The 23,079-nt window shown below is 51.0% G+C and overlaps 1 protein-coding gene across 1 annotated transcript in view; it reads right to left on the reverse strand.

Moving 5' to 3' along the window:
- Nucleotides 1-23,079, reverse strand: part of C4H6orf132 (chromosome 4 C6orf132 homolog) — a 40,755-nt gene that overhangs the window by 6,668 nt on the left and 11,008 nt on the right. The window contains exons 2-3 of the mRNA XM_035295633.3: nt 19,545-19,651; nt 2,119-2,194 (exon numbers count right to left, since the gene is read on the reverse strand). Coding sequence (XP_035151524.3) covers nt 2,119-2,194; nt 19,545-19,651 — 183 coding nt within the window. The remainder of the gene's footprint in view (nt 1-2,118; nt 2,195-19,544; nt 19,652-23,079) is intronic.

Raw genomic sequence — 23,079 nt, forward strand, 5'->3', positions numbered from 1 at the left:
GCCTCTAGTAGCCCGTTAATAAATGGGAACCACTTTGACTCCTACCATGTGTGCTTAACTTTTCAGACTGTGAAAGACGGGGAAAGTGGGAGAGAGATAGGAAGGCATGGGGCAGGGGCCAGAGACCCCCTCAGAGAGGAAAGCTGGGTGAGAGACCTGCAGGAAGGAGCAATTTGCACAAACAACTGCTTTTTTTTTTTTTTGAGATGGAGTCTCACTCTGTGGCCCAGGCTGGAGTGCAGTGGCGCGTTCTTAGTTCACTCCATCCTCCACCTCTTGGGGTCAAGTGATTATCCTCTCCTGCCTCAGTTTCCTGAGTAGCTGGGACTACAGGCGTGTGCCACCATGCCCAGATAATTTTTGTATTTTTAGTAGAAACGAGGTTTCACCATGTTGGTCAGGCTGGTCTTGAACTCCTGACCTCGTGATCTGCCTGCCTCAGCCTCCCAAAGCTCTAGGATTACAGGCGTTAGACACTGTACCTGGCATCCTGCTTTCTAAAGACTTTGAAGCTACAAAGAACCCAGCTGTTCATCTCATAAGTAACGTAGGCAGATTCTGGACTGCAGGATAGAATAGGGGTGTGCAGAAGGAAGGTGGCCTGGACAATCTGGGTGCTAAAGAGATGCTGAGAGCCTCTGGCCCCAGCAGCTCACATCCCTCTGCTGTCCTTGGACCCAGTCCCCAGCCCCTCTCCCAGAGTTTACCTCCTTCTTAGGGATACCCATCCTTTGCTCCTCTCCTCTCAGTCCCTAACAGTGTGGCAAACCTGGGGAGTGTGAAGCTCTGAAGGGCTCCTCCCAGCTGCCTGACTTCAAAATGAAGAAACCAAGAGCAGGTAAGGGGAAATCAAACATTCACTGAGCACCCAACTGTCAGGCAGGAGTTAGGAGCTGGGGTACAGCAGCAAAAAAACCCAACAAAACAAAAAGCAATCAAACACCAGTCCTCTTAGGGAGCTTACGCTTGAATGGGACAATGAACATAATGTGTGAGTACATTATTACCACATTAGGGGATGAGTTGCGATGGGAAAAAAATGCCAGCAGGGGAGGGGTGGAGCAGGTGCAATTTAAATAGGGCAGTCCGAGAAACCCTCGCAGAGAAGGTGACATTTGAGCAAAGAAGGAAGGGCCGGGTGCGTTGTCTCGTGCTTGTAATCCCAGCACTGTGGGAGGCCAAGGCAAGTGGATCATGAAGTCAGGAGTTCAAGACCAGCCTGGCCAAAATGGTGAAACCCCATCTCTACTAAAAATACAAAAAAATTGGCTGGGCGTGGTGGCGGGTGCCTGTAATTCCAGCTACTCTGGAAGCTGAGGCAAACAATTGCCTGAACCTGGGAGGTGGAAGCTGCAGTGAGCCAAGGTGGCGCCACTGAACTCCAGCCTGGATGACAGAGTGAGACTCCGTCAAAGAAAAAAAGAAGGAAGGAGGGAGATGCCACACAGATGCCTCGCAGAAGAGCATGTAAACTAAGAGGTCTGCAGCGCAAAGACCCCAAGGCAGAAATATGCCTAGGGTGCTTCAGGAGCAACAGGAGATGCTTTATCGGGGGCAGTGTGGGAGGGGAAAGAAAGCAGGCAAAGTGACCAGACTGCATCTGCCTCCAGCAGTCCTTGTAAGAACCTTTTCTCTGAGTGATGTGGGAAGTCATTGGCAAGTTTTGAGCACCTCTGAGACGTACGACAGACATGACTTATATCCCATCCACCCCTTCATTTACTCCTCCAAACGGAACTGTTGTTATTGTTCGTTGGAAGATACAGAGGTAGGAGGGGTGAAGCGTCTTGCCCAAGGGAGCAAAGCGAATATGTGGGGAGCTGGGATTCAAAGCCAGGCCTTTCTCCCACTTGATACTGCAGTTGTTCCTACTCTGGCCTTGTCCCCTTGCCACCCTTTCCCCACCAGAAGGGGGCCTTTGCTGACTGCCCCTGGCTGTCCTCAACTCCCAGCCCCACTGCAGCCAGTAATTAAGAGGCCTGAGGATGGCGAGAGTGGCTGTGCCTGGGGGACTCTAGCTTTGTCACCAGCTGTGAAGAGGGCAGATGCTTGGCTTTTGAACTCAGGGCCCTAGGAGGAAAGAAAGATGGACAAGCCCCTAGCCCAGGATTCACTTACCTGTCACTTCTTTGTCTGCAAAGTCTTCTGGAACTGAGGGGGTGGGCACAGCCAGCCCATGGTTTTCCTGGGCATTCTGAAAGAGACCAGAAAGAAATCAGGGACAGAGAAAGACAACTAATTCTCAAACTGATGCTCTGTGAGGCCATTTTACTGCTTGAAAATCTGCAGTGACGGTCATGGTTGCACAACTTTGTGCATATACCAAAATATAAAAGGGTGATTTTAAAAAGTGAATCTTGTGGTCAGTCAGTCCTCATTATTTGTCATAGTTATGTTCCATAAAGTTGCAATGAACATGGTATTAATAAATACTGACCCATTGCTCCTAGGAGAAATACAGGGTTAGGTGCTTATGAGCCCCTGGTCACAAGATTTTTGTCAACTGATCAATACATAACCATAATCTTGTTTTAGTTGTGTTTCTGCTTAAAGACACTTTGATACATTTTGGTGGTTGGTTAACGTTGAACTCATGGCCGATAGCACTATAACACATGACACTAAAGAAAAAGACACTTATTTATGTATGATAGCTAAAACAAGAAGGCAAAGGATCCTCTTGTCCAGCTGGGAATGTGTGCACTGAGCAACTCAAAATGTTCACTGCTCTGTGCATGTCAGCAAATGACCACAAAAGCGACACAAACATTGATTCTGGGGTTACAAATAAATCTTAGCTACTAAGCAAATTTGCAGATACAGAATCCACAAATAGGGAGGATTGACTCTATATGAATTCCATCTCAATGAGAACGACAAAGCAAAACAAATAGAATCTGCAGTGAATCCCCATGGAGGTCCACAGGTGAAAAGCCAAACTCCTCAGCCTGGCCTCCTGGGTATTCTTAGTTTTCATTAGGTGTTTATAGAAAAATAAAAAGTGATGAACTTGAATTTTTTTTTTTTTTTTTTTTTTTGAGACAAGGTTTTACTCTGTTGCCCAAGCTGGAGAGCAGTGGTGCAATTATGGCTCACTGCAGCCTCGATCTTCCTGGCTCAAGAAAATGGCTAATTTTTTGTATATGTTTTCGAGAATGGTTTCGCCACATCTCCCAGGCTGGTCTTGAACTCCCGGGCTCAAGTGATCCGCCCACTTCGGCTTCCCAAAGTGCAGGGATTACAGGTATGAGCCACTGTGCCCAGCCTCAACTGGAATATTTATAGCTCTGCAGACGCCCTTCTGACCGCTAAGCTTTAACAGACTGTGATATGTTTACACAGCTGTCAGTTTGTACATACTATTCTGCATTCTATTTTTTTTTCCCAAACACACATTTCCATAGGTCAACAAAGTCCACACATCTGCTGTTTTGAAGAGCTGTAGAGCATTTTAGGGTAGTTTTCAAGGTCCTCAATGACCTGGCCTCATGCTTTGCAGCCAACTGTTATTTCCCACTCACCTATTACACCCATCCCACATTGTAGCTCCACCAGCTCCCTCCCTGCCACCTTTTCAACCACCACGTATAGTCCGTGTTCATCTGTGATGCTGGGCGTTGGTCAGCTGTACCTGTCTTTCCCACTCTCCATTTATAGCAATCATCATCATCATCATCATACTCCTTGCACTGTTCTCTAAACACATTACCTCAGTCACACCACTCTGTATAGCAAAGGATATCATCATTTACCAGATGAGGAAACTGCAGCTCAGAGACCTTTGGTAAGTTGTCTAAAGTCACACAGCCAGTACTACCAAACCCAGATCTGTGGAGCTCCCACTGCTTAGTATTTTGCCTCCCTAAAATCCCTCATCCTTTGAGGATTAGCTGAGCCCCTCTACATTGACGGAACAGGGGTAGGGGCTAAGAGCATTGGCTCTGGCTTTCCAGCCTGCCTGATTTGAATCTCAGCTCTGGTACCTGTTAGGTGTATGACTGTGCAAGTTACCTAATCTCCCTTTGTCTTAGTTTCCCCATCTGTGAAATGGTGATAAAAATAGAATTACCCAGCCTGGGCGCGGTGGCTCACGCCTATAATCCCAGCACTTTGGGAGGCCAAGGCGGGTGGATCACGAGGTCAAGAGATCGAGACTATCCCCGTCTCTACTAAACATACAAAAAAAATTAGCTGGGCACAGTGGCACACGCCTGAAGTCCCAGCTACTCGGGAGGCTGAGGCAGGAGAATTGCTTGAACCCAGGAGGCGGAGGTTGCGGTGAGCCGAGAGTGCGCCGTTGCACTCCAGCCTGGGTAACAAGAGCAAAACTCTGTCTCAAAAAAAAAAAAAAAAAAAAAAATAGAATTACCCATTGTAGGGGTAATTGTGAGGACTAAATGATGCAATGCATGAAGAGCACTTGGGAGCCATCCCCTGTCTGCACCAGCTCACACTGACCCACTGCTACCCAGAGCAACCCACAGCCAAGCTCCCAAAAGAGGGGGGACTCTTGTTTGCCCCCTAGATTACCCTGTAGTTCCTACAGTGAGAACTGGGAGCTCCTTGGAGCCCAGGGACCATGTCTTATGGTATCCCCCCAAAGCTGGGTGCATAGTAAGCCCAGTTGTTACTCAGTGATGGACTGATGGTACTAATCCTCTGAACTTAATATACAAAAAGGGCACTCAAGTCGATGTTACAGAAATATCTATGAGACTCTGGGTTACTAAGTGCCATCCCAGAATTACTCTGGTCACTTGGGATCAGCAAACCACTCATCTTGTTCTTGAAGAATTCTGAAGCTGGAATGGCCTTGAGTCATCAACTCGTCTCTTTTTTCCTGCCTTTACTTGATTTGCAGGGCCAACAACATACGTGTTCTCTAACATTTCTCAAAGCCAGTGATTGGGAACTAGGGGCGGGTACAGGGACCCAGCCCATCAGAGGGGTGTCTCCTACGACTTCCTGAGATGTGTCACACACACATGAAACCACTGATGGTCTCATAACCTCCATGAAGTATGCACACTCTGATTTTGATGAGATGGAGGCCAAGCCTTCAAAAGCCAGCTGATTAATTTCAACGTAATGGAAAAGTTGAAAGCCTACGGATTTAGCATCAAAAGTCTTGGCATGCACCCTCGGGCTTGCCAGCGGTATGGCCCTGCATGAGCAGTGGAGATACGTGATGAGGACAGTGATGTTGAGCCATTGTCCATGCTCCTCCTGTGTGACAGCCCTATACTAAGAGTGTGACCAGTGTCACCTCAAATACCTTCACAGAGCCAGGGTGCGAACCTAGGCTTTCCACCTTACCTTTTCTACAGATCACTGAGATCCATCTTCTTCATTTAGAAAACTTAGGCAGCCAGGCATGGTGGCTCATGGCTGTAATCCCAACACTTTGGGAGACCAAGGCGGGCGGATCACCTGAGGTCAGGAGTTCAAGACCAGCCTGGCCAACAGGACGAAATCCCGGCTCCACTAAAAATACAAAAATCAGCCAGGTGTGGTGGCAGACGCCTATAATCCCAGCTACTCGGGAGGCCGAGGCAGGGAGAATTGCTTGAACCGGGGAGGCAGAGGTTGCAGTGAGCTGAGATCACGCCACTGTACTCCAGCCTGGGCGATAAAGCAAGACTCTGTCTCAAGAAAAAAAAAAGGAAATTGAGCCAATAGTTCCTACTTTGCAGAGCTATTATGAGGATCAGATGAGATAATATCCATAACCCAGGAAACTAATGCTAGTTGGATTATATCTCATAATCCTCTCTTATGGAAAAGTGAAAAAATTGTGAACGATCAAGGCTAAGTTCCCTGGAAGTCTAGTAGCACCTTCTGGGTTACCCTGAGTGCTTAATGGTGTGTGTGGGAGGAAGATGGATGGACTTGACGGGCCTAAGGTAATATTACTCACTATGCCCTTTGATCTATTTTTTTTTTTTTTTTTTTTCCAGAGACAGAGTCTTGCTCTGTTACCCAGGCTAGAGTACAGTGGTGCAATCTCAGCTCACCGCAACCTCCACCTCCTGAGTTCTAGCAATTCTCTTGCCTCAGCCGCCTGAGTAGCTGGGACTACAGGCGCATGCCACCACGCCTGGCTAATTTTTTTGTATTTTTGTAGAGACAGGGCTTCACCGTGTTGCCCAGGCTGGTGTCAAACTCCTGAGCTCAGGCAACCCACCTGCCTTGGCCTCCCAAAATGCTATGATTACAGGCCTGAGCCACCACGCCCGGCCTGCCCTTTAACCTTAAAGCACTTTGGAAAACGTATTAACTCCCAAAACCAAAGGGCGAAAGTCCATCTCTAGAGCAGCTTGTAACAACAGCTCAGTCCAAGCCCTGGCTTCTTAGGTCCCTCTCCTGACACAAGGGGGTCCCACAACACCCCCACCACCTTACAGTTCTTGCAGTGCTGTGACTCACCATGGTCTGACCCTGGGAGCAAGTCCCAAAGGCCAGCCGCATCCTTCCAGAAGCTTCCAGTATTGAACTGAACATATTCTCTCTGGATCTCCAGAGGGCCCCTGTCTGGCCCTTTTCTTTCCCACTTGGGCCCTGTGGATTACTTAGTTGTCCCTTGCACTGATGTTTATTCAGGGAAGGCAAATGCAAATACATTTTAATCTCAGTCCTAGAAAAACAGGCAGCTGGCATCAAGTACACTGGTGTGGATGGTGACATATTTCAGTGTGCAAATGCACAGCTGTGGACAGCGTTCATCTCCATGGGTGCTGAATTTCCTCACCTGCCTCTGTTCACCTCTGAGAACAGAGGAAAAGCTTCCTTAAGAAGGGGGCTTGAGGTCAGGCACAGTGGCTCACGCCTATAATCCCAGCACTTTGGGAGGCCAAGGCAGGTGGATCACGAGGTTAAGAGATCGAGACCATCCTGGTCAACAAGGTGAAACCCCGTCTCTACTAAAAATACAAAAATTAGCTGGGCATGATGGTGCGTGACTGTAGAGCTGGGCATGATGGTGCGTGACTCGGGAGGCTGAGGCAGGAGAATTGCTTGAACCTAGGAGGCGGAGGTTGTGGTGAGCCGAGATGGTGTCATTGCACTCCAGTCTGGGTAACAAGAGCAAAACTCCATCTCAAAAAAAAAGAAGGGGGCTTGAGGCAGGGCGTGGTGGCTCACACTTGTATTCCCAGCACTTTGGGAGGCCGAGATAGGCAGATCACTTGTTTTTGCTCTTACTCTGCCTAGGATTCTCTTCTTTTCCTGGTAAACTCCTAGGTATCCTTTAAGCCCCAGATTAAATGCCCTTACTCTGTGAAGTCGTTCTTGGCAACTCCAGCCAGAGTCAATTCTCTTCCCCGTGTGATCCTCAGGCCCTATGTGCATTATTATTACAGCTGACATTTATTAGGCACCTACTAGGTGCAAGGCACTGTTCTGAGTACTTCACATATAACATCCCAGTCTTACTGTTAGTCTTCACAGTAGCCCTAAGAGACAAGTTACTGTTTTTATTTTATAGATGAGAAAACTGAAGCACAGAGAGGCTAAGCACATTGCCCAAGGTCACACAGCTAGTAAGTGCCAGGGCCAATATTGGGACCTGACAGCCTGCCTCCTTTGCCAGTACAATGTTTGCTCTCATCCTTTCCCTCCAGCACAATTCTGCATCTATTGCTGATGACTGTAGCCTCTGCTCCCCAGCCCAGCCTACTTGAGGGCCCAGTGATGACTGATTCTTTTTATGTGTCTGACACCAACTGGGCAGTTCAACAAATGTTTGTTGAATGAATTAATTCCTGGGTGAGTGAATGAGTGGCAGAAAGAATATGGGACAAGGGCTGGGCATGGTGGCTGACGCCTGTAATCCCAGCACTTTGGGAGGCTGAGGCGGGCAGATCAACTGAGACCAGCTGATCTCAGCTGAGATCAGGCAGCTGAGCAGCGGGCAGATCAACTGAGACCAGCTGATCTCAGCTGAGATCAGGCAGCTGAGCAGCGGGCAGATCAACTGAGACCAGCTGATCTCAGCTGAGATCAGGCAGCTGAGCAGCGGGCAGATCAACTGAGACCAGCTGATCTCAGCTGAGATCAGGCAGCTGAGCAGCGGGCAGATCAACTGAGACCAGCTGATCTCAGCTGAGATCAGGCAGCTGAGCAGCGGGCAGATCAACTGGAGTTCGAGACCAGCCTGGCCAACATGGTGAAACCCTCTCTCTACTAAAAATACAAAAAATTAGCTGAATGTGGTGGCGGGCACCTCTAATCCCAGCTACTCGGGGTCTGAAACAGGAGAATCGCTTGAACCCAAGAGGCAGAGGTTGCAATGAGCTGAGATCATACCACTGTACTCCAGCATGGGTGACAAGAGTAAAACAACATCTCAAAAAAAAAAAAGAATATGGGACAGAGTGGCATAAAACCTGTGTTCTGGCTCCAGCTCCGCTATCAATTTGGAGAAAAGTAACTTCTCACTCTGGTCTCAGTTTTTCTGCCCCTTCTGTAAATACTCTCCAAGGATCACTTCGACCACGGTGTTCTGTGAGTCCAGGCCCATAAAGTGTCCCTTCTGAGTCAGCTCACCTACATCATGTGGGCAGTGACCTGGACACTCAGGGTCACCCCTCAATGACAGGGTGTTGGGACAGACCTCCAGGTGGTCCTCTGACTCCAGAGACACCAAAGGGGCAGCAGGATAGAGACGGGGGAGCTGGGAGGGAAAGTTCTTAAAGTTCTTTTCCAGGAGCCCCAGACCAGGCAGCCGGGGCTGTGATGGAGGTCACTGCTGGCCTCACACATGGAGCTCTGACTGCTGCAGTCAGCGGGGTGCCTGCTATCTCACAACTTGACACTGCTCCACCCTTGGCACTGGGAAAATGAGAGACCCAGGAGCCCAGGGTGCTGCTGGCAGGTGTTGCCATGTGCCTCAAACATACTCAGGGGTGTGGAGTGCGGGTCCCTCTGAGTGTGGCAGCCCACATTGAGGGGGCGGAGCAACCTGTGTGCAGTGAAGCAAAGAACATGCAAATGAACAACTGAGTGTGCGCCTGGTAGGCCGGCCTGTGGCACCTCCCTCTTGGGGGCAGCCTGGGCAGCTGGCCATGGCCACTCCCTGCACTGTGGCTGCCTGGGGCAGAGTCCAGCCCTGGCTCTGCCAGCGTGGTAACTCCACGAAACTGGGCCTCAGCACTTCCTGGTCCTCACACCCAGACAACACCCAGAAACTAAGACCATTGGTCACCTCACTCACTTCACAGAGGTGTACAAGCCAGCAACTCAGTTCAGTTGAAGCAGCTCTTTAATTTTTCTTTTTTGAGATAGGGTCTCACTGTTGCCCAAGCTGGAATGCAGTGGCACAATCATAGCTCACCACAGCCTCAAGTTCCTGAGCTCCTGTAATCCCAACAGTTTTGGAAGCCAAGGCAGGTGGATCACCTTAGGTCAGGAGTTTGAGATCAGCCTGGCCAACATGGTGAGACCCCATCTCTCTCAAATTAGCCAGGCGTAGTGGCACACCTATTCTCCCAGCTACACAGGAGGCTGAGGCAGGAGAATCACTTGAACCCAGCAGGCAGAGCTTTCAGTGAGCCAAGATCACACCACTGCATTCCAGCCTGAGTGACAGAGCAAGACCCTGTCTCAAAAAAAAAAAAATTCCTGGATTCAAGAGAATTCCTAGCCGGCTGCAGTGGCTCACTCCTGTAATCCCAGCACTTTGGGAAGCTGTGGCGGGTGGATCACCTGAGGTCAGGAGTTGGAGACCAGCCTGGCCAACACGGCAAAACCCGGTCTCTACTGAAAATACAAAAACTAGCCAGGCATTGTGGCAGGCACCTGTAATCCCAGCAACTCGGGAGGCTGAAGCAGGAGAATTGCTTGAACCCGGGGGACAGAGCCTGCAGTGAGCCGAGATCATGCCACTTCACTTCAGCCCGGGCAAAAGAGTGAGACTCTGTCTCAAAAAAAAAAAAAACTCCTGGCCTCTGACATGCTGGGACTATAGGTGCAAGCCACCATGCCCTGCTTTCCTTCCTTCCACCATGCCCTCCCTCTCTCCTTCCTTCCTTCTTCCCTCCCTCCCTCTCTCCCTCCCTCCCTTCCCTTCCTTCCCTTTCTTCCCTTTCTTTCTTTTTGATTTTTTGATAGTCTCACTCTGTTGCCAAGGCTGGAGTGCGGTGGTGCAATTTCAGCTCACTGCAAACTCTGCCTCCCAGGTTCATCTGATTTTTCTGCCTCAGCCTCCCAAGTAGCTGGGACCACAGGTGTGCACCACCACACCTGGCTAATTTTTTTGTATTTTTAATACCGATGGTGTTTTGCTATGTTGGTCAGGCTGGTCTTGAACTCCCGGCCTCCAGTGACCCACCCATCTTGGCCTCCCAAGTGCTGAGATTACAGGTATGAGCCACTGTGCTCAACCTGCCCAGCTTGTTTTTATAATTTTTGTAGGGACATGGTCTCACTATGTTGGCCAGGCTGGTCTCAAACTGCAAGGCTCAAGTAATCCTCCTCACCCTCCCAAAGTACTGAGATTATAGATGTGTGTGAACCACCTCACCCAGCCAAAGCAGCCTTTTAAAACCATCACAAGGTGGGGCATGGTGGCTCACGCCTGTAATCCCAGCACTTTAGGAGGTGGAGGTAGGTGGATCACAGGGTCAGGAGTTTGAGACCAGCCTGGCCAATATGGTGAAACCCATTTCTACTAAAAATACAAAAATTGGCCTGGCGGGGTGGTACACACCTGTAGTCCCAGCTACTCGGAAGGCTGAGGCAGAAGAATCACTTAAACCTGGGAGGCGGAGGTTGAAGTGAGCTCAGATCGCACCACTACACTCCAGCCTGGGCAACAGAGTGAGACTCAATCTCAAAAAAAAAAAAAAAAGATCCTGGTAGCCAGGTAGAGTGGCTCATGCCTGTAATGCCAGCAGTTTGAGAGGCTGAGGCGGGTCGATCACCTGAGGTGGGGAGTTCAAGACCAGACTGACCAGCATGGAGAAACCCCATCTGTACTAAAACTACAAAATTAGCTGGGCGTGGTGATGCATGCCTGTAATCCCAGCCACTTGGGAGGCTGAGGCAGGAGGACTCCTTGAACCCGGGAAGCTGAGGTTGCGGTGGGCTGAGATTGCATCATTGCACTCGAGCCTAGGTAACAAGAGTGAAACTCCGTCTCAAATAAAAAACCATCACAGCCTAGTTTATTGGAAAGTTCCCAGCAAAGATTAGTTGGGAGGAAGCATGGGTGGAGGGAAGTACCATTCCAAGAATATTAATATTTATTTCCTTCCTTATACTTGTCCATATTGCGTGGTTCTTAACAATGAACTTTTGTTTCCTTTACAAGTAAAAAAAGTACCCAATACAATAATAGGGTTTTTAAAAAAAATTATTGTGATTGAGTGGAAAAAACATCAGCTTGGGAGTCAGGCAGATCAGATTTGCAATCTTAACTGACTTGTCTAAAAGCATCCAGAGATAGTATCTGACATACAGATGGTGCTCAAGAACCATGTCCCTTTCTTGCCTTCGGAGGTTCAGTTTTCTCATCTGTAAAATGGGAATAATCCTACCTCCCTTAGGTTTGCTGTGATAGCAGAGGCCACTGCACACCTAAAAAGGTCCTGCAGAGTAGTGCTCAAGAAAGGTTCTTTCCCCTGGGTGCTAATCAAGGACGTGGGCCACTGCTCTGGGCACAGCCCCCAGGCTGTGGGTGCTTCCCCACGGTCAGAGACAGGTCACCAGGAATCCCCCACTGCCCTCTTGACTGCTAACATTTCAGTGTTGAGAAGAAGGAAGAAAGGGAGGGAAGAAAAGACTATTCAAGGATGAAGCCAGTTTCCCTTTGAAGTTTTTGAGTGGCTAGAGCCCACTGCTCACCTGTTGCACTCCTGAGAGTTCAGGAGGGCAAGGCTCACCCACTGTTGGCCCCAGTCCACCCCACTGGCCTCCTCATGCCTGGAACACACACATCCTCATGTCTGGGATTCCTCAGAGCTCAGCCAAGTCTCAAGGGTGGGTCACCAGGGGCTGGGCCAGTGGGCAATGCATGGTTGACCTTGGGTGGTGGCCAGCTCAGAGTCTTAGCTACACACTGTGGAATGCAAACTTCCTCACCAGACTCATCCTGGAGCCTGGCCTGTGGCACCGGCCCTGTGGGATGGGGTGTGGAATTGCAGAGGGTAAGGGAAATGAACCTGAGCCCGAGTTAGAGGCAGGCATGGTTGGGGCACCTCTGCAGGCTGGGGGGGAAAAGGAAGCTGGGTCCCCTGCCCCAGAGCGAGAGCCACACGGAAACCCTTCCAGGCAATCAACCTACCCAACTAGATGAAGCCAGCCAGTTGTTTTCCTGGCTTAGGGGTATAGTGTTGGGGTGCTGGCTAGGTGGTAGTGGTGGAGGATCAAGCATTGAGAAGGGCCGTGTATATCCCCCAGAGCAGCTGTGAAGTTGGAAGCCAATGAGCAATTTATAAAGATGGACTGTTTCCTCAACACAGCGCCACACTCTGCCACAGCTCAGGCCCCTCTTAAGGGCCAGAAAAGAGTGTCCACCCATGAGCCATCTTCCTCTGGACCTTTCCACCATCTGAGAACCACCCTTAGACCCAGGCTACTGTGGCTTCTGCGCTTGACCAGGTACTACGGAGGACCCTGGTCTGCCCTCTCTCTGGGGCAATAAATCAGTAGGGTCAAGGGGACATGCGCTCAGAGGGCACACCCCCTCCGTCTAATCCCTGCCTCAGTGGCCGTGGGCCCACTTCAAGGACTTCTTCCCTGGCCCGTCCTGCTGAGGGGGCACACACACTTCCATGAGTCGATGGGGACAAAGGGGCTGCTGTTTATGGGGCAGAACGAAGGTGTGGATGGAGCTCTGGAGGTTCAGGCTGAGGTCCTTACTGAGAGGGAAGGAGCCAGGTGGGTAGAAAAGAGGGTGCAGGCCAGGCTCGGTGACTAAATCTGTAATCCCAGCCTGAACCTGGGATTCAGGCCTAGGCAAGTGGATCACAAGGTCAAGAGTTCGAGACCAGCCTGACCAACACGGTGAAACCCCGTCTTTATAAAAATAAAAAAAGAAAAGAGGGTACGAAGCTCCATTTGTAGTCTCATGGCAGGCCTGACACCCCACAACCCTTCAGCCTAACACCACCCACACAAACGAGCCAAAAGCCAGCCATGTCTGCCTTGCCTGGTTCACCCTACAGAGCTCAGATTCCAGCCCCCAAAGGTGCCTGGGTCTTGAGTTTAGAGAAAAGCCACCGCAGGGGGTTGGGTAGAAAGGAGAGATGGAGCTGACTCCAGCTGCCTCTCCAGCAGCAAGGACTAAGGGAGGGGTGCCGGGCGGGCAAGGCCTCCTGCCTGAGCCTGGGATGCCTCCTCTGGCAGAGACAGGCCTGTCTGACTCAAAGGGTGGGGTAACCCAGGCAGCTCTCACCGCCCAGGGCACCCTTGGGGACCTGTTTGGCCAGTTTTCCAGTATTTGCCACATTGGCATTTAATTTTTAATTCCTCATATGCATTACCCTGGAGATGGTTTGATCCAGACTGGGGAGGACGAGAGAGAGCCCCAGGAAATACAACCTGGCTTCCAGCCACTGCTCCATGGACCCAGCTCTCAGACACTGAGGGACAGGCCAGGTGCAGTGGCTTACGCCTGTAACCCCAACACAAGCTTATGCTTGTGACCTTGGGCAGATCCCAAGGTCAGGAGATCGAGACCATCCTGGCTAACACGGTGAAACCTATCTCTACTAAAAATACAAAAAATTAGCCAGGCTTGGTGGCACATGCATGTAATCCCAGCTACTCAGGAGGCTGAGGCAGGAGAATCGCTTGAACCTGGGAGGTAGAGGTTGCAGTGAGCCGAAATCACACCACTGGGTGACAGAGCGAGACTCCAACTCCAAATAGAAAAAAAGAAGCAGCAACAGAGGGACAGGCTCTGGCTTGCTCTGTGGGCCTAGTCTCCCCTGAGAAGGAGGGAGAAAGGATCATCCCTCACTCAGCCAGGCCTTGGGTGGTGTGCACAGGGCCAGCCTGGGGAGAAGGCCCGGCTCCTGTTGCTGCTTCCATCGAGGCCCTCCCCTCCCCAAGCCTCAGTGTTCTCATCTTGACAACAGCTATAGTCCTCCCTGCTCTGAAGTTTGGTGGTGCAAATCCAACTCCTCAGGGCTTCCCAAGCAGGAAGGTGGGGTTGCCCCGGTAGCTGGAAAAACTCCCTTTCCAGAGCCGGAAGCAGAGCTCAAGGAGGGGTCCATGTGTCATCAGGGCCTGGCTTCTCTGGGGGCCTCCAGGGAGCTGACCACACTGTCTGCCTTCCCATTAGGAAGTCATTTTAACACAGAAAGTCACAGCTGGGGAGACCCTTGAGGACTGTGCAGTGTGACCCCCACTGTCAGGTGAGGAGCCAGAGGCCCAGGGAGAGGAAGGGGCTGGCCTGCAGCCACCCTGCATACCAGCCGCAGAGCTGGGACTGGGGCCAGATGCTGGAGGATCAGCCCCTGGTCCTATCCCAGCCACTGAGGGATCCCGAGGTCATTTTCCAAGCTGGCCTTTGGCTGACGGATGCCTGAGAAACACTTCGTAATCCCCAGCAACCTCAGCACAGAGCAAGGGAACTCTGGGGGAGGGGGCAGAATCGCCTGTCCCCTCCTCTCTAACCCTGCCCCGGGCAGACTCCTGTAGGGCACTGACAGGGAGGGTATGTTCAGAGGTTGGCCCAGGCCTGAAGAGAGCTCAAAGGACCCAGGGGCTAGTCACCTGACTTCTCGGGCACTGCTACCTTGCACCTCCCCTACCCACTGGGCAGCCTGGCCTGGGAGGTGCCTCTGAATGTGGGAAGGGAGGACAGGGAGGGGTAGAGGTCCAGCCGGCTAGGAGAGTGTCAGGCAGGGCTAGGCACCAGCCCAGCTTCCCAGCCACCCTGAGTTGGCTGGGCTGGGGGAGGGGTGTGTGCATGTGCATGTGTGAGCCCACACCCACACACACAGCTGGCCCTCCCTCTTCTCCCCATCCTCCTGGCCTCCTGTCCCTGCTGAAAGAAAGCAAAGGACCTATCCAGGGCCTAAGGGAGAGGAGTCAGGAGGTCAGACTGGAGAGAATTGAGCTGCCGGCTGGATTCCCCTCCACCCAGGATCAGGTGACAAACTGGAAGCTGCCCTCTCATGTGTCCTGATGAGGAACACAGAACAGTCCCTGTGAGGCAAGCCACTGGGCCAAGGGTTCCTAATCTAAAGGGATATCAAGGGTGGGCTTCAATCCCTTGTTGAAATTATAAGCAAAACTAGATGCATGTGGCTCACAGCCCAGCCTCATCTTGGAGTCAAAAGCATCTATGAATGCTGGGTGCAGTGGCTCACGCCTGTAATCCCAGCACTTTGGGAGGCCAAGGTGGGTGGATCACGAGGTCAGGAGATGGAGACCATCCTGGTAACATGGTGAAAACCCGTCTCTACTAAAAATACAAAACATTGGCTGGGCGTGGTGGCACGTGCCTGTAGTCCCAGCTACTAGGGAGGCTGAGGCAGGAGAATCATTTGAACCTGGGAACCGGAGGCTGCCGTGAGCTGAGATGGCGCCACTGCACTCCAGCCTGGGTGACAGAGTAAGACTCCATCTCAAAAAACAAAAAAGCATGTATGAGCCTAAAGAGGCAAGAGGCCTGGTTCCCGGCAGGCCCTGGCTGCTGGACAGGGATTCAGAGAGCCAGGCAAGGGAGGTGGAAGTGGTGTTGCTGCCTGGTCCTGGAAGGAGAAGAAAAAAGCTTCTATGTAGAGGGTAGGGGGAGAGTATAACAGCCTGAATAGACCTTGGACCCTGGAGCCTGGCTGCGGGGATTCCAGTCAAAACTCTGCCACTCAGTTGCATGACCTTAAGCAAGTTACTCTCCCTCTGTGCCTCAGTTTCTCTGCCTGTAACATGGGGATTTTTTTTTTTTTTAGACAGAATTTTGCTCTTGTTGCCCAGGCTGGAGTGCAATGGTGCAATCACGGCTCACTGCAACCTCCACCTCTCAGGTTCAAGTGATTCTCCTGCCTCAGCCTCCCAAGTAGGTGGGATTACAGGTATGCACCACCAAACCCGGCTAATTTTGTATTTAAGTAGAGATGGGGTTTCTCTCTGTTGGTCAGGCTGGTCCTGAACTCCCGACCTCAGGTGATCCACCCCCCTTGGCCTTCCAAAGTGCTGGGATTACAGGCGTGAGCCACGGTGCCCGGCCAACATGGGATTAATGATAGCACTTTGCTCAGAGGGTGGCCCTGTTAACAGGTATGGTCCACGAAGAATGATGCCTGGCACACAGTGAGTGCTCAGCACATGCCAGCCACCATCACAGGCTGCGCCACTGGATGGGGTTGGCAAGTTGCTCCGCCTGCCTTTCCCCCATAAGCCAGCACCAAGGGAACCAGCGAACTTCCCCTTTCTGATTCAGTTCCTGCCTCTGTAAAAAGAGGCCCCTTTCAGTCATTGGTTCACCATCTGTCCATTCTCTCATCCTCGCCACTGAGGGGGCATGAGTTTTTAGGGAGAAGCCCCCATTTCCTGGGACTGGTTTTGAGGCTTGCCCAAAAGAACTGCTCCCAGGAAGGATTTCCCCAGGAAAGCCTGGAACTCAGTCCTGGCCAGCCAGCTCAGACCAAAGCCTTTGGCCAGGCCTGCCTGGGGTCTGTATAGCCCCTCAGTTATGTTCTGCCACGCCAGATCCAAACCAGAGCCAGCGAGGACTGGCAGGTGAGGACCTTGCACTGGTCTTTGAGGGGCCCAGCGAGGATACAGTGGGGCATGGGGGATAGATAAGGATGCCCACCAATCAGAATGAACTCAGCTGGGCCCACATTAACTCTTTAGTTGCTGCTTTTGGGGGCGGTCCAGATCTAGGGGAGGGGCAGGACAGCAGGAGGCACTTCAGAGGCAACAGCTATTTCTATTCTGTAGGGAAGTATTTCAGGTTTTTTGTTTGTTGGTTTGGTTGTTTTTTTTTTTTTTTTTTTGAGACAGAATCTTGCTCTGTTGCCCAGGCTGCAGTGCAGTGGCTCAATCTCAGCTCACTGCAACCTCCGCCTCCTGAGTTCTAGCCATTCTCCTGCCTCAGCCTCCTGAGTAGTTAGGATTATAGGCATGCACCACCACACCCAGCTAATTTTTGTATTTTTAGTGGAGAAGAGGTTTCATCATGTTGGCCAAGCTGGTCTCAAACCCTTGACCTTGTGATCCGCCCACCTAGACCTCCCAAAGTGCTGGGATTATAGGTATGAGCCACCACACCCAGCTGTATCTCAGTATTTTATTTGTTATTATTTTTTTATTCTCATTTTACAGATCAATGTTTTAGTATTTTACCGACTGCTAGTGGTGTGTCAACTCTGGGCCCACACTGCTGTGAATCTGGGTATGTGTGTTGTGGGTAAGTGACAGGAGGGAATCTAATTAACTTCCAAAAATAGAATATTTCAAACTGATTTCACCGGCATTTATGGGTGCAATCACTTCTATCCGAGTTTTATGCATTCTCTGGAAACAAAGTTAGGGGCTGACTCATTTGTTTTTTTCTTTGTTTTTAAGACAGGGTCTCTGTCACCCAGGTTGAAGTGCAGTAGTGCAATCATAGCTCACTGCAGCCTCAGCCTCCTGAGCTCAAACAATCCTCCTGTCTCAGCCACCCGAGTAGCAGGGACTACAGTCACGCACCACCACACCTGACTAATTTTTAATTTTTTGTAGAGATGGGCTTGCACTATATTGCCCAGGCTAGTCTTGAACTCTTGACCTCAAGTGATCCTCCTGCCTCGGCCTCCCAAAGTGCTAGGATTCAAAGCTGACTTACTTGATTTATACCTCGTTGGTGGTGGTGCTGCCCTTTCTGTATTTATCTGTAATGTTTATGAATTGCTTTTATAAGCAGAAAATAGATTATTTAAAGTTGTATTCCCAGAGATCTGTGTGCTCAGCCCTCCACAGAGAGGCCTTAGAGATGCAGCTAGGAGAATGTAAGACTGCCTCTGTCCCATCCAGAATCTTGAGGTCCGGGCCAGGTGCGGTGGCTCACACCTGTAATCCCAGCACTTTGGGAGGCTGAGGCAGGAGGATCACTTGAGGTCAAGCAGGCGGATCACAAGGTCAGGAGTTTAAGACCAGCCTGGCCAATATGAAACCTGTCTATACTAAAAATATGAAAATTAGCCAGGTGTGGTCGTGGGCACCTGTAGTCCCAGCTACTTGGGAGGCTGAAGTAGGAGAATTGCTTGAACCCAGGAGGCAGAGGTCTCAGTGAGACAAGATCATGCCACTGCACTCCAGCCTTGGCAACAGAGCAGAACTCTGTCTCAAAAAAAAAAAAAAAAGAATCTTGAGGTCCAATTGTTGAGATTGGACATAGCAGAAAGAAAAAAAATGGTGACGGAGAGAGTAAGGTAGTTGTGCCAGGCAGTGCTAGACAGGAGGTATAGGGACCCAGGACCAATGTGTGGGGTGCCATGAAGTCTAACAGGGCCACAAGAGCTCAGACAGGCAAGAGGATTTTCAGTCCAGGCAGTACAAACCGTGATGGAGGCAAGAGGATGCCGTGACCCCAGTGACAGCATTATGCCACCCATGACCCAGGTCTGACAGATAGGAGCAAGCCTCAGAGCTAGGAGCCTGGTGGTTTAGACCATAGACCTGGGCTGTCTTGTACAGTAGCCACTGGCCGCAAACAGCCATTCGGCACTTAAAAGTGTCTCAGTCAGAAACGGGATGTGCTATATGGGTAGTACACCAGATTTTTAAGACTTAAAATAAAAAAGAATGTTAGCTGGATGCAGTGGCTCACACCTGTAATCCCAGCACTGTGGGAAGCTGAGGCAGGGAGATCACCTGAGGTCAGGAGTTCAAGACCAGCCTGACCAACATGGAGAATCCTCATCTCTACTAAAAATACAAAAATTAGCCAGGTGTGGTGGCGGCACATGCTAGTAAATCCCAGTTACTCCGAAGGCTGAGGCAGGAGAATTGCTTGAACCTGGGAGGCGGAGGTTGTGGTGAGCTAAGATTGTGCCACCGGACTCCAGCCTGGGCAACAAGAGCAAAATTCCATCTCAAAAAATGAAAAGAAAAGAAAAGAATGTAAAATAGCCTATTAGTATTTTGTATATTGATTAAATGTTGCAATGATGCTCTTTTGAATATACTGGGTTAAGCAAAATACATTTGTCTCCTGCAGTGGACAGGGAGCTCCTTGAGAACAGCAATGCTGGCCCAGTCATCTCTGTATCCCGCACCTAATGCAGGGCCTGGCAGGAAGCAGAACGTCATCAGTGACTGTGGAAAATGAACCCTGCTTAGCTTGGGGCACCCACTGCTGTATCACCCCTGCACACAAGTTCTCCCTTACTTCTTGGGCTTGGCTCCGAAAGACCTGACATCCCTAATCCCAGACTCCCTGCTGTGAGCCTTGGCCTCGCCTCCTTCCAGTAGTGCCCCACCCCTGGCCCCCGGGTCAACATCAGGAAGGGGAGACGGAGGGTGTAGCTGATGTCCACTTGGGCTGGGGCAGGCCTGTGTCCCTGCCCACAGCAGACCCTCCAACCTCAGAGCAGAACCTTACTCACCAGCGGAAGGAAGGTCAGCAGGGGCCGGACTCTTGGCCGAGCTTTCAGCGTGGCTGTTCCTGACTCACTCACTGTGTTAAACCGATTGTCTCCATAATAGATGCCATCTAGGGAACACAAGTGAGGGGACACCATAAGCTGGAGATCCAAGGCATCCAGCCACCCGAGTTTAATCTGCTCTTCAGCTCCCAGTGAGGAAAGCCAGGGCCTGCACGTCCCCCAGTGTTGGACTCAGCTAAGTGCCTCTAACTTCTCTAACAATCAGATCTGACAGATGAGATGTTTGCAAATAGGGCCAACTGAGATGGCACCGGGGGAGGGGCATGGTGTTCCTGGGCCCCCAGCAGCCATCTTTCTCCCAATCCACAACCACCACCCTTCACTGGTCCTGAGCCTTCTCCCCCCACAGCAGTGGTCCTAGGGAAGGACCAGGGAGTCCAGCCAAGGGTCCAGCCAAAGCTTGTCTCTGAGAGAGGGAGGAAAGCAAGCAAGCCAGTTTTCCCCTCAAGTGTTTGAATTTCTAATCTGAAACAAACAGAGCAGATGAGGCCCTGCTGCCCCCAGCGGCCGATACCCCATCATCTGGACTCCTTAACTCAAGACTTCCCTGACCACCAAACCACAGATGGTTGTGTGCATGGCTTTCTTTAATGTGCCCTTGAGGGCAGAACAGAAAAAACCAGACAGTAGGGTCAGTGTGACCTGCTCTGCCACTGGCTGCCCAAGTGGCTTTACCTCTCTGGGCCTCAGTTTTTCCTTCTGTACAGCAGCAGTGATGATAGCGCCGCCGTATAGCACTGTTGGGAGGAGTGAGTGTGGCCAGGGCATAGTAAGTGCTCAGCAAACATGGTTGCGTCCTCTATAGGAGGATGATATGAAGGACCTTCCTCTTCCTCCAGTTACTGGGCCTGTGCTCTGTGCTGCTCTCTGGCAGTGGGAGGGCTAGAGGGGCCACTCACATCATATCACATCCTTTTCTCAACTCCCTCATGAGCCTTGATACACATTGACAAGAAATTCACATTCTCTTGGTAGGGATCGCCGTGGACCATCTGCTATGTGGTCCATGAGCAGGGAGAGCTTTTCTCTATATAACAGGGTGTGGAGGACTTTACTTGATAGCCAGGGAGGAGAGAAGAAAAGTCAGAATCCCAGTTAGCCAGAAGTCTACTAACTGGGACATTGAGCTAATCATGATTACTTTTCTCCTTGTACATGACTTCCAGAGAAAATTGCAAGAAAGCCAAATGATTTATCCAAAAGAGACTGGGCTTGTCAGGAAGATCCTGGGATCAGACTACATCCATCGCAAATTCCTACACTGATAGCCACAGTGCCCCATGTGAGCATCTGGGCTTTAGATGTGACAGGGAGGCTCTTGGGAGTGCCCCAGCAGCTGAAGGTGGTGTCCTTGGTGTGCTGCCCTCCCAAGGCAGGAAGCTGGCTGGGACACTCAAGCTTCTCCATCTCTCAAGAGGGGCCCAAACATCGGTTCTCTGTGTGCTCCGCACGTCCCTGGGAACTTCAGTTCCCAGCACTGCCCTGCCCCGTGCACTCCGGGCAAACATGATTTCCCAGTCTCCGTTGCCAGGCTCCATGCCTGAGGCTGCAGACCAAGATCTGACGGGGAATAGGGGAGGGGAGCTGTAAGCTATGGCGCAATGGGAAACAACAAAAGTGGCTCACACTCAACAGCCGCCGCTAAAGCCCCTGATCCCCTCACTACCAAGAGTCTGTGTGTGGACGCCAGGATCTCCTGGGACATTCTCTACAGAGTGCTGTGTGGATGCCAAGGCCCCAGACTTGACGTGATGTGGCTGCCTGGGCCCTTAACAGGACTGGACGTGGGGTGGGGATTGCACAGGGGCTGTATGAGAGCCATGAGCCTAGACGGGCTCTAATCATTTCATCTCTGCACTGACGTTCGGATCTAGGGAGCCTCCTTCCTACAGTTGAGTTACTGTCATATTAATGGCTACTCTTATTGGATGTCCAGGAGCTTTAGAAGTGCTATATCAGAGCATCCTGGCAAGGATGATAACTGGAATAGTAATAATAGTAAAAGGTAGAACTTAGTGAGCACCTTTTTTTTTGAGGCAGGGTTTCACCATGTTGGCCAGGTTGGTCTCGAACTGCTGACCTCAAGTGATCCGCCCACCTCGGCCTCCCAAAGTGCTGGTGGGATTACAAGTGTGAGCCACCACGCTCGGCCTTACCTTTTTTTTTTAATCTTTTTTTTTTTTTGAGATGGAGTCTTGCTTTATCACTTAGGCTGGAGTTGCAGTGGCGTAATCTCGGCTCACTGCAACCTCCACCTCCCGGGTTCAAGTGATTCTCCTGCCTCAGTCTCCCAGGTAGCTGAGATTACACGGCTGGCTAATGTTTGTATTTTTAGTAGAGATGGGGTTTCATCATGTTGGCCAGGATGGTCTTGAACTCCTGATCTCGGGTGATCCGCCTGCCTTGGCCTCTCAGAGTGCTGGGATTACAGGCATGAGCTGCCATGCCCCACGCAAATTGGTACAGTCATTAGCCCTGTTTTACATTTGAGGAAACTGAGGCACAAGGTCAGTGCCTCAAAAACTTGCCCAAAGCCTCACAGTAAGTGTTGAAGCCAGAGTCTCCTTAAACCACCTCACAGATCCCATGACTCAGCCCCAAGTCTGAGGCACTGTTGTTTTGGTTGCTTTATGGTTGTTTTAAGCAGACAAACCCTTTCTAAGAATATAATTGTCCTCTGTAAAACATATAGAAGGAGGCCAGGCACAGTGGGTAACGCCTGTAATCCCAGCACTTTGGGAGGCTGAGGCAGGTGGATCACCTAAGGTCAGGAGTTCGAGACCAGCATGACCAACATGGAGAAACCCTGTCTCTACTAAAAATACAAAATTAGCAGGGCATGGCGGCACATGCCTGTAATCCCAGCTACTCGGGAGGCTGAGGCAGGAGAAGTGCTTGAACCAGGGAGGCAGAGGTTGTGGTGAGCCGAGATCATGCCGCTGCACTCCAGCCTGGGCAACAAGAGCTAAGCTCCGTCTTAAAAAAACAAAACAAACAAACGAAAACAAAAAAAACACATCAAAGGGTAGTAGCTGTGGTTGAGACTGGGTTGGAAGGCCTGGGTGGCTCTTCTCCCCCCTGGGGCACCTCTGGAAAACCTGATTTGACTTCCCAGTCCTAAGAGGTTTGGCTAGGAGTCACAGAGGGAAAGGCGATACAGAGGCAGAGGCGGAGAGATGCGCTGTGAGAGGGGCTTTGAAGGTAGAAGGAGGCTGCTGGCCGAGGACTGTGGGCTGCCTCTAGCAGGCGGAACAGGCAAGTAAACCGACTCCCCTGGAGCCTCCAGAGAGGAACAAAGTCTTGCCAACACGTTGATTGAGCCCACAGAGACCTGTGTCAGAGTTCTGACCTACAGAATTGAGAGACGGTAAATTCGTTATGAAAATAAGAAAAGGTGGTGCGGCTGGAACCAGGCCAACTCTCGGGGCCCCTCAGACCTGGCCCAGCTCCTGCTGGCTGGAGACACAGCATGAGG

Source organism: Callithrix jacchus, chromosome 4 (assembly GCF_049354715.1).
Source record: "Callithrix jacchus isolate 240 chromosome 4, calJac240_pri, whole genome shotgun sequence".
In the NCBI taxonomy this organism is placed as follows: domain Eukaryota; kingdom Metazoa; phylum Chordata; class Mammalia; order Primates; family Cebidae; genus Callithrix; species Callithrix jacchus.